The sequence below is a fragment of the Phacochoerus africanus genome, chromosome 6 (assembly GCF_016906955.1).
Source record: "Phacochoerus africanus isolate WHEZ1 chromosome 6, ROS_Pafr_v1, whole genome shotgun sequence".
Lineage (NCBI taxonomy): Eukaryota > Metazoa > Chordata > Mammalia > Artiodactyla > Suidae > Phacochoerus > Phacochoerus africanus.
This window is the reverse complement of record NC_062549.1, coordinates 35,622,696-35,641,065: the sequence shown is the minus strand read 5'-3', so window position 1 is coordinate 35,641,065 and position 18,370 is coordinate 35,622,696. Positions and strand designations below refer to the sequence as shown.

Sequence of the window (18,370 nt, the reverse complement as noted above, 5' to 3'; positions counted from 1 at the left end):
TTTACCAGTTCACATATTGTTCCACTGTATCTTGTATTAAACAAAAGGCTTACTGATTACTTCATTGTAGCATAAACTCCAGAACCTAGTTTTTCAGAAGGGCTCACTGACAATCCAACCACTTTAAGGAATTTATCAGTTACCTATAGGCTATACCTAGCTGGCAGGTATAGCCAGAACACAAGTTGAACTATTCCGACCTCAAATACAGGAAGCACTCAGAGGGGAAAATGACACAAGACTGCAATAGAAGGCAGCATGTAAGACATTCATCACCTAGGTTAGCAGCTGCCAAATAAAATCATGTGCACAAATTTAATGAAGGAGTCTGCTCTATTTTAACTAAAGAACCTATACCACTGAACTGAGAAAAAGTGATAAGAATTGCACCTGCAATTCTAGCTGATGCATTCATTAGATTTTTATAAGGCAAATAATGTGGAAAGTTAGAACAGAATTTCTAGAACGATTTGTCCTGCGATGTTGTAAAATCAAAGTACTACTTTATTAAATGAGTTATTTTACACAATATGAACATCAATATAATTACAATTGTAAAAAAATTTTTATAACAAGGATGGACTGATTTTCAGATTTCCAAATCAGAGTCAACTGTACATTTACACAGAATTGTCTTTGCATGAAGCCCAAAAGGGAACAGCATAAAAATGAGTGTTTCTGTAGCCCCTTTATTTTTGCTGATCAACAGTTTGTTAGAAAAGCAGCTGCAGGTTTGTTACCTAAGGTCTGAGACAGTAGAAGAGTCAAAGGTGTCATGAATTCACCTACAAAACATAAGCAAAATTTTCAGTGAACATATGCATTGCACAAATGTGACTTAACATGAATTTCTAATGTCTAAAAGCACTCACAGACTTTAGTCTGCATTATTTCTGGAGGCAAGATCCTCAAATACTTTTGCAATAGTTATTTTCTTTAAACTGAAAACTTTCTTCCCTTCTTGGATCAGATTTGGCCAGTATCACCTCATCCCATTTTTGCTATAGTGGTAAAAACTTGGATGTTTCAGGGAGTTCCCGTCGTGGCGCAGTGGTTAACGAATCCGACTAGGAACCATGAGGTTGCGGGTTCAATCCCTGGCCTTGCTCAGTGGGTTAAGGATCCGGCGTTGCCGTGAGCTGTGGTGTAGATTGCAGACGTGGCTCGGATCCCGCGTTGCTGTGGCTCTGGCGTAGGCAGGTGTCTACAACTCTGATTCGACCCCGGCCTGGGAACCTCCATATGCCGAGGGAGCGGCCCAAGAAATAGCAACAACAACAACAACAAAAAGACAAAAAAAAAAAAAAAACTTGGATGTTTCAAAGGCATTGAAAGGATATGGTCTGGGGAAATGGACTTTTAATAAGTGCAAAGTTAAACTTAAAAAGGGGGCAGGAATGAACTTTCATCTAGAAGACAGAAATCCATTTCACAATTACAGACATTATTAATTCTGCTCTTGTATATAACCCTAACATTAACAAATGAAAAGATGAAAAGGTCAATTACCTGTAAACAACTTTATGCCTGAACATCAGCTAATTCTGGAGGAAGTGGAGTCTTAGGATGCTTGCTCTCAAAGTGCTGCTTGAAGGTCTTAGGGTCTGGCATTTGTGTCTAATTTTAAAAATTGTGCAATAAAAGTTAGACCTAATTCATGAAATAAAAATACGCTAACTTTTAAAATCTTGAGCCTGCTCATGACAATCATCGTAAAACACTTTTAAACTCCCGTAACTGTTGGCTTAGGAAAAAGGATCTTGCAACAAATAAATTCCTAGCATATTTCCACATTTCACCCATGACAAAGGGGTGGGTCACATGGAATGAAGTATTTTTATCTGATTAAAAGTAATTAGCAGGTAACATTTACTGAGCACCTTATGTTAAGCATATTACCTAATTTCTCATAGAACCTTGAGTAATCTTAAATCGGTTCCTACTATCCTCATTTTACATGCTAAGAAAACTAAAACCTAGAGCTTAATTTGCTCAAGACCTACGGTTTAACCTAGTACTAGGTATTTCGGTTCTCAAATACTACACTTTACTGACTTACCTAGGCAAGGACCTTCAATTACTTGTTTTTTAGCACATTACATTAGATAAAATGTGGAATAAACATTTTTTGTTGAGTTTTTAAATATATAAACTACTCTAGGAGTTTTAGGAAAAAGTGTTTCTTCATCAGTAATTTAGTAAAGTTTACTTTTACTTCGCCTCTTTGAAAAAAGAACTTGAAGTTGCTCAATTTCATTATTTGGAATGTATATGAACAAATTATTTAATGTAATAGATGTCCTCTCTTAATGAGATTTTATGTAGTTAGGAACTATTTCATCAGCAATGACTTCAACAGATGATGAAATTTAGTCCAGGAATTCAGTCTTATCAAGATCCCTTCCCATTCATACTACCAAGTGGGATACAGGGCTCTGGGAGTTGGAGGGGACAAGAAAAAAGTATATTGGACTAACCTCATTATGCACTTTTTCTTTGGCAGTTTTATTTACTAACTTCAAGGGTGGTAAGCTTAAACAGGCAAGAAAGAAACTCTGGCCTGGCATTTAAGAAAAATTTCTTTGGAGTTCCCATTGTGGTGCCATGAGGAACCATGAGGTTTTGGGTTCAATCCCTGCCCTTGCTCATTGGGTTAAGGTTCTGGCGTTGCTGTGGCTCTGGTGTAGGCCAGTGGCTACAGATCCGATTTGACCCCTAGCCTGGGAACCTCCATATGTTGCGGGTGCGGCCCAAGAAATGGCAAAAAGACAAAACCCAAAAAACTTCTTTGAGGCAGTGCGTGGTACAGCCCAGAGGTAGACTCTGGAGCTACACTGCCTGGGTTCAGATCCCAGCTCTTCTCCATTCTAGCTGGGTGACCCTGCACAAGTTATTTAGTCCTCAATGTACTCTTCTGTGAAATGAGAATATAAACGGTTTATGTCATAGGACTGCTGTGTGAATTAATGGGCTCACAAATGTAAAACACCTGGTTCAGTGTCTGGTGCATTCTCTAGCAGCTGTTATAATTATTCAACTCAAAGCACAAAAGATTTAGAAAAAAATAGAATTTTTCTAACTCTAGTAAAAGCCTTCAATGTGAATATACTCTATTCAGTTTCGTAGACATCACAGCTATGAATTTAGTGAAGAAAAAAAAGCCAATTATATAACCAGAGGTATCATACATAGCTTTAAATTAAGAAGGTAGAGCTGACTTCCTTATAAAGTTCAAAGTGTATTAATTACTCTTAAGAAGACATCTTGATTCTCCATGAGAAAAGAGATTTTCTTCCTTCATTCCTTTTCACTAATGACCAGAGCACCTGGCCAGAAGACCCATTAAAAAAATATATATTTGTTGAACAGATGAATGAAGATGGGTTATTAAAATAACCAGCTCTCAAATCTACTTCAAGTAAAGCATTTATCTTGCCAGGTTTGCAAAAATTTTAGCCTACACAAACCAATCTCTCCAGGAGAAAGCTATTATCTGTCAATGCCCCTTACCCTACAAACAGTGCAGGTATATATTAAGGCAGCTTTGGCAGCAGCCTTTTGGTCATGTCCTTGTTTCTTCTTTTGTCCAGCTTGCTTTTTGGCATTTTTCTGCTGAGACTGAATCTTCTGCTGTCCACGAGCCATATCTAAAAACAGAATTTGAGGCATTAGAGTGAAATCTAAGAACGATAACACTCAGAGTTGAGAAGTTCACTTTTATAAACACAGTTGAGTTCCCATCAGGGCTCAGCAGTAATGAACCCGACTAGTATCCATGAGGACCCGGGTTTGATCCCTGGCCTCACTCGATGGGTTAAGGATCCATCCTTGCCGTGAGCTGAGGCGTAGGTCACAGATGTGGCTCAGATCCCGTATTGCTGTGGTGTAGGCCGGCAGCTGCAGCTCTGATTCGACCCCCTCCCTGGGAATTTCCATATATTGCAGGTATGGCCCTAAAGGGGAAAAAAAAAAAAAGATAAAAACAGTCATCAAAGTGTATGGATTTTTAAATTCTCATACTCAACACCACTAGAGGATAAATTGGTACAACCACTGTAGAAAACTAGCTTTCTATAACCTCACAATTCCACACTTGGTATGTATTCAACAGAAATGAAAATCTATGTACAGCAAAAGATACAGCTCAAGAATATTCAGAGTACCTGTTTCCAAAACTGGAAACAATCTATATACCTGTTAATAGAAAAATGGATACATAATTTGTGGTAAATTGATACAATGGAATACTATGCAGCACTCAAAGAGGAGCTATTGTTACAAGTAACAACATGGTTGTATCTCAACATTAAAGGAAAGAAGCCAGATACAAAGAACATATGTTGTATCAAGTTGAAAACAGGTAAAGCTAATCCAGGAAGTAATGCTAGGGAAAAGGGGCATTTGGGGGAATGTGGGGGTTTATCTTGATCTGGTTACACAGGCGTATTCACTTATAAGAAATCATTGAGCTATATATCTAAGATTTGTACACTTTTCTATCTGTGTGTGATCTTTTAAGTTTACCAAAGACAATTTAGCCCTTTCCTCCGTCATTTGATGGTTTTGCAAAGGTACTTTCCCCTTCCAGAATTCACTGCTATGACTTGAGATTCTTACAATTTGAAGAGTTTCTGCTGTGGTGCAGTGAGTTAAGAATCCAATTGCAGTGACTGGGTCACTGCATAGACGTGGGTTTGATCTCTGGCTGGGTGCAGCAGGTTAAAGGATCCAGTGATCATGCAGCTGTGGCTCCAGATTCAATCCCTGGCCTAGGAAACTTCCACAGGTTACTGGGTATGACAATTTAAAAAAAAGAAAAAAAAGGCTGTCATCTTATGCCTCTAAAGCAGCTCATAGAAGCAATGGGAACTGCTCTCTTAAGTACTTAGGTTTCCTACAACCGTTGTGTTATCCTTTCTAAAAAATTGACCTTTGGGGGTTCCCATTGTGGCTCAGTGGTAAGGAACCTGACAGTATCCATGAGGACACAGGTTCGATCCCTGACCTCGCTCAGTGGGTTAAGGATCCAATGTTGCTGTGAGCTGTGTTTAGGTCACAGACGCGGCTCAGATCTAGCGTTGCTGTAGCTGTGGCCCAAGCCAGCAGCTGTAGCTCTCACTTGACCCCAAGCCTGGACACTTCCATAAGCCATGGACGCAGCCCTAAAAAGACAGAAGGAAAAAAAAAAAGTGATCTTTGTAGGATGCTAGACAAATTATTAAATAAGATTAAGGGTAACTTTAAAAAAATTCAAGACACTGCTTTTTACTACTGATGATCTGAAATGAACCTAAATGTGCTAAAAAAAATTAACGGAAAAAGGCTACTTTTACAAAGGCTTCTTTTAGGTAATATAAGTTAAACCTCTTCATAAAAGGCCTAAAATGGAGTCTGTCTCTTTTTAAATACTTTAAAACTGGATCTTATGTATAGTTTTGACTAGCAGTGAAATTAACTTTAAACTTTTAAATCACTGCAGGATATGAACTCACAATGAATCTACAACTTCACCAAAAAAGAATGCTGTTTTTTTGTTTTGTTTTGTTTTCTGACTAGAACCCTAGATAGTTAACAGATATGAGGTCAAAGCATTTCATTAAAATACCTGAGCTTCTCCCAAAAAGAAAAAGGGAAACTGCGAAAATAAATCTACTGACTGGACAGAGTCCCACCAGCATTAAACACCGAACTACAAGTCAAAATATAAAGGCCAATCAACCCTTTTCTAAAAGCCAACTAAATATTTTAACAAATTACAAAAATGTTTAGTATGCTAGTCTAATATAAGAACCCTATTCCCACCCAATAATGGTAAATAAACCCAGATGTGTTAGCTTTTGGAGAATAAACTTCCATTGTGGTTATTTTTTAAAAACCAAATCTTTATTAATTCCAAGCCAAATGGAATGATTTTTTTTTTAAGTATATTTATGGCAGCTGTACAAACCTATTCCCATGGAAACAGATTTGGATACGTTTGTATTATTTGGATGACAGTCATGTATTCAATCTTTTTTTATCCCGATGTTTATAATGTTCCTAACATCTCAGTGTTAGAATATTTCAGTGCTCTCAGGTCTCTGAACTCTTCCACATAATGTATGCTAAAGATGTTAACATAGTGACTGTATGGATAACCTCTTAATTGTTATACACTGAAAAAAAAAATTGTGAGAAGGCAAGCTACTAATTCTAGAAGTTTCTTTGATATCTAAAAGTTGTTAGCTATTTTAACATTTTCATGCAGGGATCTGTACAAAGGAATGCCATTAAATACACATTATTTTTAACTTTTGCAGTTCCAATTTCTTCTAATACATAACATTACACGATAGATTTAACCCATTTTCACTGTCATCTAACAAAAGTAACAAACAAGCCATAAAAGCTTTAATAAATACGTCTGTGGTTGCTGTTCTTATTTTTGAAATAGAAAGCCTAACACCAGGTAAAGGAAACTGAATTAGTCTAAATGCTTTAAGATCGGCCCCTAAGTTCTAACACGCTGCATTGATTTCCTTCCTGAAAGCAGAAACGCAAACGAACAAACCACCTGCTTTTGGACAGCTCAACTTAGGACTTGCTCTCAAGCCAATCGAATTTTCTACAAAACCTTAAGCAATAACTAAGCATAACTTCTCCCTGATTAAATGCACCAAACTGAGGAGCAGGAAGTCATGTACAACCCTAAAAGTTGGTTTTTAATATAACTCTTATTTTGGACGATTCTCGGAGGGGGCTGCAAAGAGGGAAGTAACAGAGCGAATAACGAGTTCTTCCAAAACGAGGAGCTCTTATCGGAGGTAACAAGTTAAGCACTGCCCCAAAGACCCTCTTAGAACCAAAACAAATGAGTAAGAGAGGAAAAAAAAAAAGATTTTGGATCCAGGAAGTAGGATCATCCTCCCTAAGAATGTGAAACGAAGAGGCCCAGGCAGTGTTCAACATCCTGACCCTGGCTTTTAACTCCATCCGTTTTGGAGAGGCAGAGGATGAAAGCATCAGCCGTAAGGTCTATTTCTCTCAGCACTTCGCTGAACCCAGCTTCAGCCGGGCGCATCTTCCTTCTCGATCCGGTCTCTTCAGCCTCAGAGAGCCCCCTCCTCTTTTCTGCCACCCAGTCTCTCTCTACCCGCCACTCCCCACGGACCCCGGCCCGAGATGTGCCTCCCGGAGGCCTCAGCTGTCCGAAACCCGGCCCCTTGGCCACGGGGAGTCCCGGCTTCGAGAAACCGGCCAGCTGCTGTCGCCAGAGGGTAAGGTTACCGCTCGGCTACCGGTCTGCGACCCGGCCACCTGCAGGGCCTGGCAGGCGCCCGAGCTTCCCCTCCTTCCGCGGCCCGCGCCGGACAGGACGGGCTCGGCCGCCCCCGGGAGGCGGGGCAGGCCGGTGGCCCTTCGCGACCTGTGGTAACCCCATGGTTCCCGCCGACCCCGCCGGCGGGCCCCCACCCGGGCTCCCGGGCGTCCTGTGCGGCGTCAGCGCCGCCCCCACAGCCGCTTACCCGGGCCGGGACAGTCTTGCGTCTGAGAGACCGCGCAGCGCGAGAGCGCCGGGGAGGTGGCCGGAGAGGAAGGGGAGCGCGTCCAGCACCGCTTCGACCTCCTCCACCCGCCAAGGAGGGGAAAAGGGAGAGCCGAGAGCACAACAGCCCGCGCCTCACACCCGCCGCCGCCGCCGCCGCCGCGCGCGCCGCCCGCCGCCGCCTCAGCCTTGGGGGAGGCCACTACGCCTCGTGCTCGCGCACGCCGCGCTGCTCTCCCAGTCGCCCCAGCGCCGCCCGCTTCTCCCTGCTCCCGCCCACTCGCCTTCCTGCTGAGGCCTCCTCCCCGCCCCCACTCCCTAGCGCGCCTGCCCCTCTTCCGGCCGCGCGGGCCAATGGCAGCGCGCCCCTATTACATAAGTGGAGAGGCGGGGCCTGCAGGCCGAAGGCGGCCCCTCAGAGAAGAGAACTGCAGGGGACGTCGCGCTCTGTCCTCTGTGCCCCTCCCCTGCCGCGTGCTCTCTCCGGGCGGCTTTAGCCGGCCCTGGGACCCGCGTGATCTCGGTCCTGGCTGTTGACGGCCCGCAGTGTGATTCACAAGTCGCTCGCTCACTCATTCGGGCGGTGGCCGGGCCTCAGCCCCTGCGTCCCAGGTCACGAGCCTCCCACCTCGGCGGCGCCCTCCTGTGTTCCAGCCTGGGGAGGGTCCCGGTGAGGCGCGCCAGCCCCGCGGCGCTAAGGGTCGCCGACCCGGGAGCCCGCCACCCAGGCGCACTGCCGTCCCCGCCTCCTGTGAGGCCCGGGCGGGCTGGTCGGCCCTTAACTGGGACGTGCAGCCTTTGTTCGCTCACCAGCTGCCCTTTACCTCGTTTCCGGGGAAACCCTGGTTACTCTACAAATCTGGGAATTTTAGAGAGTTCAAGATTCAGGCCTGAGTGTCTCGCTGAAAATTGCCGGCCAGGCCTCCCTGACCATTTTAGTCTGACTACTCTGCAGTTTAATGAATTGTTAGTATTTGGGGGAATGGTGTGTGTGTGTGTTACTTAGAGGCCACGACGGCTAATTTCCAATATGTGATCAAGAGCATGGCGATTTAGTAATTATTAAATCTGTTTATCTGGAAAGGCCTTTTAGACCTTGGCTTTAGTCTGCTCCTTACCTCCTCCCCCACCCACCCCCCCGCCGCCGCCGCCGCCGCCGCCGCCGCCGCCGCCGCCGCCGCCACCCAACACACGTTTGTTTCAAATTAGAACTACAGATGCAACAACAAAGGAACTCTTGGCATTTGACATTCTCACCTTGCCTCCGCTGTCCTAATTTATCTGTCAGCGCCCAGGAAATGGTAGTTGAATGTAAATACATGGCAAGTTACTAGGATAACTTGGGTGGACAGGGGTATATATATCACAGAATTGTTGAAAATAGCCAGGGAGGAGTTAACTGCTTAATGAATTTGGGTGGCGTACAACTTGTTCAGTCGTTCCTTTTCCTCCCCACTTCAGGTCCTCTCGCCGTCACTTTTCACACCCTCCCTTCTATATTGCAGTTTTAAACGACAGGTTCAAATTTTAATATCTCTCCAGTGCTCAATTGTAAGCTCATTTTCGCCGCTGCATACCCAATGCTTAGCAGTATATAAAATATAGTAGGGGGTGAGTAAATGGCTATTGATCAGATTAACTGATGTGTATCAAGAAAGCAGAATTGGGAGTTCCCATCGTGGCGCAGTGGAAACAAATCTCACTAGGAACCATGAGGTTGCGGGTTCGATCCCTGGCCTTGCTCAGTGGGTTAAGGATCCGGCGTTGCTGTGGCTGTGGTGTAGGCCCGCAGCTGTAGCTCCGACTGGACCCCTAGCCTGGGAACCTCCATATGCCGCAGGTGCAGCCCTAAGAAGACAAAAAAGAAAAGAAAGCAGAACTTATCGATGTATGAAGCCATAGCTTAACTATTAAGTCACCATAACTGTATACTTATATTAACCTGGCTAATAGGAAGGAAGCACATGAGGAACTTGGGAAAGACAGGAAATTGGAAGAGCTGTGTTTCTCCAGCCATGAAAGAGACTGGACGATGAAAAGGACAGGGAAATCTGATTGGCAAAGCTGTCTTTTTAACTAGATAGGTGATTTCTGTGGTGAAATAGGATTACCATGTCACTTGTTACCCAGGCCTAGATGAAATATCTGGTAGAGCCAGTGTTTCTTAAATTTTTGAGTTGTACCTCCTTTGAGAATTTGGTAAAAGCCGTAGACTTTGCCCCCAGAAGGTTCATGTATTTATAAACTTATCCTTATTGGTAAAAGGAATTTGAGAATTTGGTAAAAGCCGTAGACTTTGCCCCCAGAAGGTTCATGTATTTATAAACTTATCCTTATTGGTAGAATTTCTTTATGTTGGTTGCTAATGACACTTTGGGCCGGATCATTCTTTGTTTGGGGGCTGTCCTGAGGACTGTAGGATGTTCGGCAACATCACCCTCTTGATGTCAGAAGCACCCCGTCTCCAGTTTTGACTATTGAAAATGTCTTCAGACATTACCAAGTGTCCTCTGGGGTCAGACTCTCCCCTGGTAGAAAACCACTACCTAGAGGATATGGTCATTTTATGTGATGGTTAGGGCATTTGAAATACAAAGGGAAAAAAATGCAAAAAGGAATGGCTAAGATTCAGTATCTGTGCCGTGACAAACAGAATATGAAAGGCAGATGAATTGGCATTACTACCAGCTGGTGTCCCACTTATGTTTTAGAAATGTGACAGCAAATGGGATATGAACTCTTTAGAAGAATGTTCATACACGTTTCTAGTTTTAATCATGAATGCTACCGTATTTCTAATGTTTTTCTTCGGCCTTTCGACAATTACTCTAAGTTAATATTCAGTAAGCCTGTGCCTATTTTCTGTCTCAATCGCATTCAGATTAAAGGACTTCTCTGAAGACCTGAGAGGCTTATTTATTTATTTGTATTCATGTCACGTTTTCAGAGGTGAAAGTGCTGGTGGTTAATCAATATATTACTTCTCAAATACACAGATTATTCTGAATCATTTTCCACAATGTATCTGTGACACGTAGGTTAATATCTAAATGTAGGCAAGTGCTCAGCTCAAGTGTTCATTAGAAAACAAAGGAGGTGAGGTCCAGACTCTAGAGGTCCTTCCATCGAGTAACAAATAATAATAACAGCAATGATGATGATAGTAGACTTAAAAATGTTTCCTTTGCTGGCTCTTCTTCCTCTACTCAATTTTTTTTTTTTTGTCTTTTTGTCATTGTTGTTGCTATTTCTTGGGCCGCTCCCACAGCATATGGAGGTTCCCCGGCTAGGGGTTGAATCAGAGCTGTAGCCACCGGCCTACGCCAGAGCCACAGCAACTCGGGATCCGAGCCGCATCTGCAATCTACACCACAGTACACGGCAACGCCGGATCCTTAACCCACTGAGCAAGGCCAGGGACCGAACCCGCAACCTCATGGTTCCTAGTCGGATTCGTTAACCACTGCGCCACGACGGGAACTCCCTTCTACTCAATTTCTACTTGTTGAGATTTCTCATCAGGGCTGCAACCTAGATATTCTTGACTTCTCTACACTCTTAGCCCAAGGGAAAAAGTTGTAGCTTTAAATAAGGAACTTCAGATGACCCCTCATTTCTATCTCCACTGCAGTCCTCTCCTTTTTTTTGTCCTTTTTAGGGCTGCACCCATGGCATATGGAGGTTCCTAGGCTAGGGGTCTAGTCCGGGCTGTAGCTGCTGGCCTACACCACAGCTACAGCAACAAGGGATCCGAGCCGCATCTGTGACCCACACCACAGCTCATGGCAACGCTGGATCCTTAACCCACTGAGCAAGGCCAGGGATCGAACCCGCAACCTCATAGTTCCTAGTCAGATTCATTAACCGCTGAGCCATGACAGGAACTCCCAGTCCTTTCTTCTGATTCCAAATGGCTATACCCAAATGCCGATTTTACATTTCCACTTCAGTGTCTTATAGACATTCCATATTTAGTGCTAAATGGTATTGAATCTAAGCAGCTATTGATTGTAAGTTAAATTTATGTCAAGATTAAAAAATGGCTGCCAGTTAAAGGCATGATGCTAAAATACTTTTGATTGTTAAGACACGTGGTCTTCATTTCAGAGATGTTAAAATTGGTTTAAAAATAATGTGATGTATTAGAATAGCAATGAAAAGAATAAAATACTGAGGAATAAACTTACCAAAATCAGTGCAAAATTTACGTCCTTGTTGCCAAAACTCGGCCTCTGTGCAGTGACATCAGACTGAACCTCAGAGAGTTTTGGGTAAAGGAAAAAAGAGCCAGGCAAAAGGGAACACAGGGGGTTAAAGCCTCCAACAGCTGTGTCCTGCCCAGAAGGATTTGGTGAGCTTTATAGCAATGGTGCAAGGGCAGGATCGCTGATAAGGATCAACAGCAGGGTGTGTGCAGGGCCTGATTCCCTTAATCTGGCCTCTCAGGTGGTCTCCTGATGAATTTCTGTGGTCCTGGAAGTTATCAAACTGTAGCCTTCTTTCTGGAAGGAAGAATTCTTCATCAAGTAGTTAACTTAATCCATTGTTGGTGTTTTAGTTTGGCGAAGATCTCAAAAATACTGTTATTCATGTCCCTTGAGGCAGAACCAGGACCCTGCCCAAGGCGGCACTATTGTTTCTTGACTCCCCCTCCCTTGTCTTCTGCATCCCCTCCCTTCCCTGATTAGCAACTGCATGAACTTGCCCTCAGGGAAGGTTCTGGAGGCCGAAGCCTATTCCCTATAAACAAGAAGGGGTGGTGGGGGGATACAAAAATGCTTCTGTGCCCAGGAACTTCACAAAGTCCTACTTCGTTTCATTCTGAACACTAATACCCATTGTTGAAAGAAATTAAAGAAGGCCTAAATAAATGGAAAGGCATTCCATTTATGGCTATTTCCTGGATCAAAAAATATAGTAGTTCCCAAATTGATCTTCAGATTCAATACACTCTGCTACCAAAATTTCAGCTGACATCTTTGCATAAAACAACGAACTTATTCTGAAGTTTATTTGGAAGTTGTGAGGAACCTAGATGTGATATCATAAGAAATGTATTTGGTCTATGTCCCACTCCTGGCACAGCCTCAGAATTTTTTGAGGGATAGGAGTGTTTGTCATTTATAAGGAGCTCCTTTTGAGCACACCTGAATTTATGCTAATAAGGTAATTTAGGGTGGGGCTCCTAATGACCTAAGGCTGGGGCTGGACACCAGAAAAACAGAGTTATTACATGATTAGAACCTCCAGCCCCACCCATTGACCTCAGGGAAGGCCTAGGGGTGGGAGCTGGAGATTACCTTTATAAAAACTTTTTTTTTTTTTTTTTGCTTTTTAGGGCCCCATGTGCAGTGTATGGCAGTTCCCAGGGTAGGGCTGAATCAGAACTGTAGCTGCATGTCTACACCACAGCTCACAGCAATACCAGATCCTTAACCCACTGAGCAAGGCCAGGGATTGAACCTGTATCCTCATGGATACTAGTCGGATTTGTACCTGCTGAGCCACCATAAGAACTCCTTGAACAAGATTTGATTAGCTTCCCCTTTGGCAAATGGGGCATTCATGTGCCGGGAGGGTAGCACACTGCTGTTCCATGGGGACAGAAGTTACCTTCTGGACTTCACTCTATATACCTTTATAGTATCTTTTATAGTAGCAGTTTAAACATAAGTGAATGTTTCTCTGTGAGCTGCTCTAGGAATTTAATCAAACTTAAGTGGGGGGATCATGGGAAACTTCCATTTAGAGCTGGTCAGTTAGAAGCATGGATAACAACCTGGATATGCAATTGGCATCTGACATGGGAGGGGGGGCAGTCTTCTAAGACTAGATCCTTAAGCTATGGGATCTGAATATCTCCAGGTGGATAGTGTCAGAGTTAAGTCAAATTGTAGGACACCTACCTGGTGTTGCAAAATTTCTTTTGTCTTTTTTTTTGTCTTTTTAGGGCTGCACCTGCGGCATATGGAGATTCCCAGGCCAGAGATTCATTTGGAGCTGTAGCCGCTGGCCTACACCAGAGCCACAGCAACGCGGGATCCGAGCTGTGTCTGCAACCTACGCCACAGTTCATGGCAATGCTGGATCCTTAACCCACTGAGCAAGGCCAGGGACCGAATCCGCAAGCTCATGGTTCCTAGTCGGATTCGTTAACCACTGAGCCATGATGGGAACTCCCAAAATTTCTTGATATTTGGGAAACCTACATATGTAAGGTCAGAAGTGAAGCAATGTTGTAGTGAAGTAAGTGTGGAGAGTAGAGGAGACACACAGAAGTGTGTGTTCTTCTTCACACCAGGATGGCCCCAAAACAATGTGAGGAACAAAGCTAGAGGATGTACGCTTCCCAATTTCAAGACTACAAAGCTGCAGCCATCAAGAACGTGGCCCTGGCATAAAGACAGACATAGAGATGAATGGGATAGAAATGAAAATCCAGACATCTTCACATTAATTTCAAAATAGGGGCCAGGAAAATTCAATGGGAAAGGAGATAGTTCTTTCAACAGATGGTACTAGGACAACTGGATATCCATATGCCAAATAATGAAATTGGATCCCTACCTTGGACTATACACAAAAATTAATCAACAATGGATCACAAACCTAAAGTTTATGTGATAAAACTATAAAATTCCTAGAAGAATAGACAGGAATAAATCTGCATCAAAACTTGCTTAGATATGACACTTAAAGCATGATGACAAGGAGTTCCCATTGTGGCTCAGTGGTTAACGAATCCGACTAGGAACCACGATGTTGTGGGTTCGGCCTCTGCCCTTGCTCAGTGGGTTAAGGATCCGGCGTTGCCATGAGCTGTGGTGTAGGTTACAGATGTGGCTCAGATCTGGCGTTGCTGTGGCTCTGGCATAGGCCAACGGCTGCAGCTCCAATTCAACCCCTAGCCTGGGAACTTCCATATGTCTTGGGTGCAGCCATAAAAAGAAAAAAAACCAAAAAAACAAAAACAGATCTGATTAGATATTTCATCAGAGAAGGATGATCATCGTTATTAGCCATCAGGGAAACGCTAATCGAAACATTGGCTTGGAAGTGCCCTTGTGGTACAATGGGTTAAGGTTCTGGCAGTTAAGAATCTGGCATTGACGCAGCTGTGGCACTGGTTCTAACTCTGGCCCAGGAATTTCCACATGACATGGATGCAGCCAAACAAAACATTGAGTTAGTATTTCACACCTACTAAAGTGGCTATGATAAAAAAGCAGATCAGGAGTTCCCCTCATGGCAAGCAGAAATGAATCCAATCAGGAACCATGATGTTTTTGGTTTGATCCCGCCTCGCTCAGTGGGTTAAGAATCTGGCATTGCTGTGAGCTGAGCTGTGGTATAGGTTACAAATGTGGCTCAGACCTGAGGTGGCTGTGGCTGTGGTGTAGGGTGGCAGCTGTAGCTCTGAAACTCACAGTATTAGTGGCCTGAACCTAGCCAGAAACCAGATTGGGACTTGAACCCACATGCTGGTACTTGAACCCAGCCTAAACCCAGATTGGGACTTGAACCCAAGGTTTTATTTATTTATTTTATTTATTTTTATTTATTTTTTTTTTTTTTTTTTTGTCTTTTTGCTATTTCTTTGGGCCGCTCCCGCGGCATATGGAGGTTCCCCGGCTAGGGGTCGAATCAGAGCTGTAGCCATTGGCCTACGCCAGAGCCACAGCAACGCGGGATCCGAGCCGCATCTGCGACCTACACCACAGCGCACGGCAACGCCGGATCATTAACCCACTGAGCAAGGGCAGGGGCCGAACCCACAACCTCATGGTTCCTAGTCGGATTTGTTAACCACTGCGCCACGACGGGAACTCCGAACCCAAGGTTTTAAATTAGAATCACTCACCCTGTATCTGGACTCACCGAGGTTCAGCTTCTTTATGTCTCTGAGCAGAAGGAATTCAGCGAGAGACAAAGTGATGGGCAAGAAATAGATTTATTAAGATAAGACGCCTGTGAGAGATGCAAGCGGCAGGCATGGAAGCTCTGCCCTAGGATCCGGTGGGCTACAGTTTTTATCATCCAAGAGGAGTGGTGTTGGAAAAACCAGCCTTTTCCTTTCAGGGAGTAGTAGCTCCTCCTTAATCTCCGGTAAGGTGTATTCAAATCTGCAGAAGTCGGGTCCTCAGCCTCTTGCCCTTGGTCTGAATATGAATGCAGGCCTAATACCACCCCACCCAATGACCTGAGGCAATTCTCAAGGCTCTGCTAATGAAGCAAACCTGCCTTGTTCTGAAGGTTTTTTGAGCAATTTATTTACTTACAGAGAGCTCCCAATGTCCCCTAAGTTTCCCTCTTTAAATATGGTCCCTTATCGGGATGTCTGCAACTACCTGTGTCTACTCCATCCCTATCAGCTCCGATTGGACCTCTAGCCTGGGAACCTCCATATGCCGAGGGTGCGACCCTAAAAAGCAAAACACAAACAAAATAAAACAAAAACAACAGATCATAAGTGATGAATGGGATATGGAGACACTGGAACCTTCACACCTGCTGGTAGTGTGAAATAGTGCAGCCTCTCTGGAAAACATCCTGATGGTTCCTCAAAAACTCAAACCTAGAGTGACCATATGACACAGAATTCCAATCCTAGGTCTAGATCCAAGAGAAATGAAAACATACATCTACACTGAAACTTATACATGAATGTTCAAAGCAGCATTTTGGCTATTCATAGCCCTGAGACAGAAATACCCCAATGTTCATCAACTGATGTGTTGAGAAATAAAATGTGGTATATCCATAAAATGGAATCTTATTCAGCCCTTAAAAAGAAGGGAGTTCTAATACTTGTTACAACATGGATGAATCTTGGAAACACTATGCTAAGCCACTCACAAAAGATTAGATTAGATATTGTGTGATTGGATTTACATGAAGTGATCAGAATAGGTAAGCCTATAAAGCAGATAAAGTGATTGCCTAGGACTGGGAGAACTGAGGGAAAATCAGAAGTGATTGGTGGGAGTTCCCGTCATGGCGCAGTGGTTAACAAATCCGACTAGGAACCATGAGGTTGTGGGTTCGGTCCCTGCACTTGCTCAGTGGGTTAAGGATCCAGCGTTGCCGTGAGCTGTGGTGTAGGTTGCAGACGCGGCTCGGATCCAGCATTGCTGTGGCTCTGGTGTAGGCCGGCGGCTACAGCTCCGACTGGACCCCTGGCCTGGGAACCTCCATATGCTATGGGAGCGGCCCAAGAAATAGCAAAAAGACAAAAAAAAAAGTTATTGGTAATAGGTATAGGATTTTCTTTTGGGGATGATGGAAATGTCTTAAAATTGATTGTGGTGATGATTGCATAACTCTGAACATACTGAGAAAACATTGAATTGTACACTTTGATTGATTTGTGTGCAAATTATATCTCAACAAGGATGTGACATACAGAAAAAAACATGTGACTTAGAATAATAAAGAACAGGTGTTCCTGTAGCTCAGTGGTAACAAATCTGACAAGTATCCATGAGGACGAAGGTTTGATCCCTAGCCTTGCTCAGCAGGTTAAGGATCCGGCTGTGGTGTAGGTGACAAATGCAGCTCAGATCTGGCATTTCTGTGGCTGTGGCTGTGGTGCAGGCCAGCAGCTGCAGCTCTGATTCCACCCCTCGTCTGGGAATTTCCATATGCCTGGGGTTCGGCCCTGAAAAAGAATGCTATTTAGAGATGTAGAGATAAATACCAAAAGAACTGATGAAGAGAATTATAAGTAGCTGTGACTGAAGAGAAATTTGGCAGGTGGGAACTGCTGTTTTTCATAACTAGACTTGTAGGACTAGTGGAATTTTTAAACCATGTGCATATAGTACAGTGTAAAACGAAAATGCAATTAATGAAATGATTTTTTTTCAAATAATTTTCTAACCATGTTTTATTTCAGGCAGTATGTAGTCACAGGGCTTCAGAAAGATAAATACATGAGTCAAGCTATTTCAAGCACCCTTGGCATTGCCCTGCAGTTAGAGACTTGACTTTTCTTTCCCCGTGTGGACATGCCTCAGGTTGCACCATCTCATTTTTCTAGTTCTCTGCATACCATCCTTATCATTAGACTCTCAGGCAGCCGAATAAGCAAAGGAGAAGAGAGTATCAAATTTGGAGTTCCCGCTGTGGCTCAACGGGTTAAGAAATGAACATAATGTCTATGGAGGATGTGGGTACGATCCCTGGCCTCTCTCAGTGGGTTAAAGATCTGGCATTGTCATGAGCTGTGATGTAGGTTGCAGATGCGGCTCGGATCTGGCATTGCTGTGGCTGTGGTATTGGCTGGCAGCTGCAGCTCTGATTTGGCCCCTAAACTGGAAACTTCCATATAGCACGGGTGTGGCCTACAAAAAAAAAAAAAAAAAAGGAGAGAGAGAGAGAGCATCAGATTTAATGTGCCTATTCTGCTGTCTTTCCATGATTACTGTTAAGCAGGGGAAAAACAAAACAAGGAAATCATGAATGGAGAAATTCATTCTTTTCCAGACAGGAATCATACAGGTGTCTATTGAGGGAGAGCCTTTGCCTTGATTTTCCCTGTAAAGCTGTCATCTGGTCAATGGTCTTGATTTTGGCTGAAGTCTGCTCTATGGGCTGGTTGTGGTGGGTTGATCCCAAATAGAGAAATCTGCCCTGAAAATGACTCTTGGAGTTTTTCCCTAACTTGTGATGATCTGAAGAGACTTTTTCTAATGCCATCACTTTGAACTATGACTTTGGGGGAAAGAGGACAAGAGGAGAAGAAAGAGTTTAGTTATGCTCTGAAATTTAACCACTTTTTGGAGTATGGTTACTAATGCTTTTAATTACATGCTTAATTATATTCTGGGTTTGATTTTAATAGTA

General features: G+C 43.6%; 1 protein-coding gene across 1 annotated transcript; it reads right to left on the bottom strand.

Annotated features, from left to right (window-relative positions):
• Positions 1–486: 486 nt before the first annotated feature.
• Positions 487–7,639, bottom strand: ZNF706 (zinc finger protein 706). Its single transcript, XM_047783509.1, has 4 exons — positions 7,506–7,639; positions 3,511–3,647; positions 1,510–1,617; positions 487–785 (listed from the first exon to the last, which is right to left on the bottom strand). The coding sequence occupies exons 2-3, from the start codon at positions 3,643–3,645 to the stop codon at positions 1,522–1,524; spliced, it is 231 nt and encodes a 76-aa protein (XP_047639465.1). The 5' UTR covers positions 3,646–3,647; positions 7,506–7,639; the 3' UTR covers positions 487–785; positions 1,510–1,521.
• Positions 7,640–18,370: the final 10,731 nt, after the last annotated feature.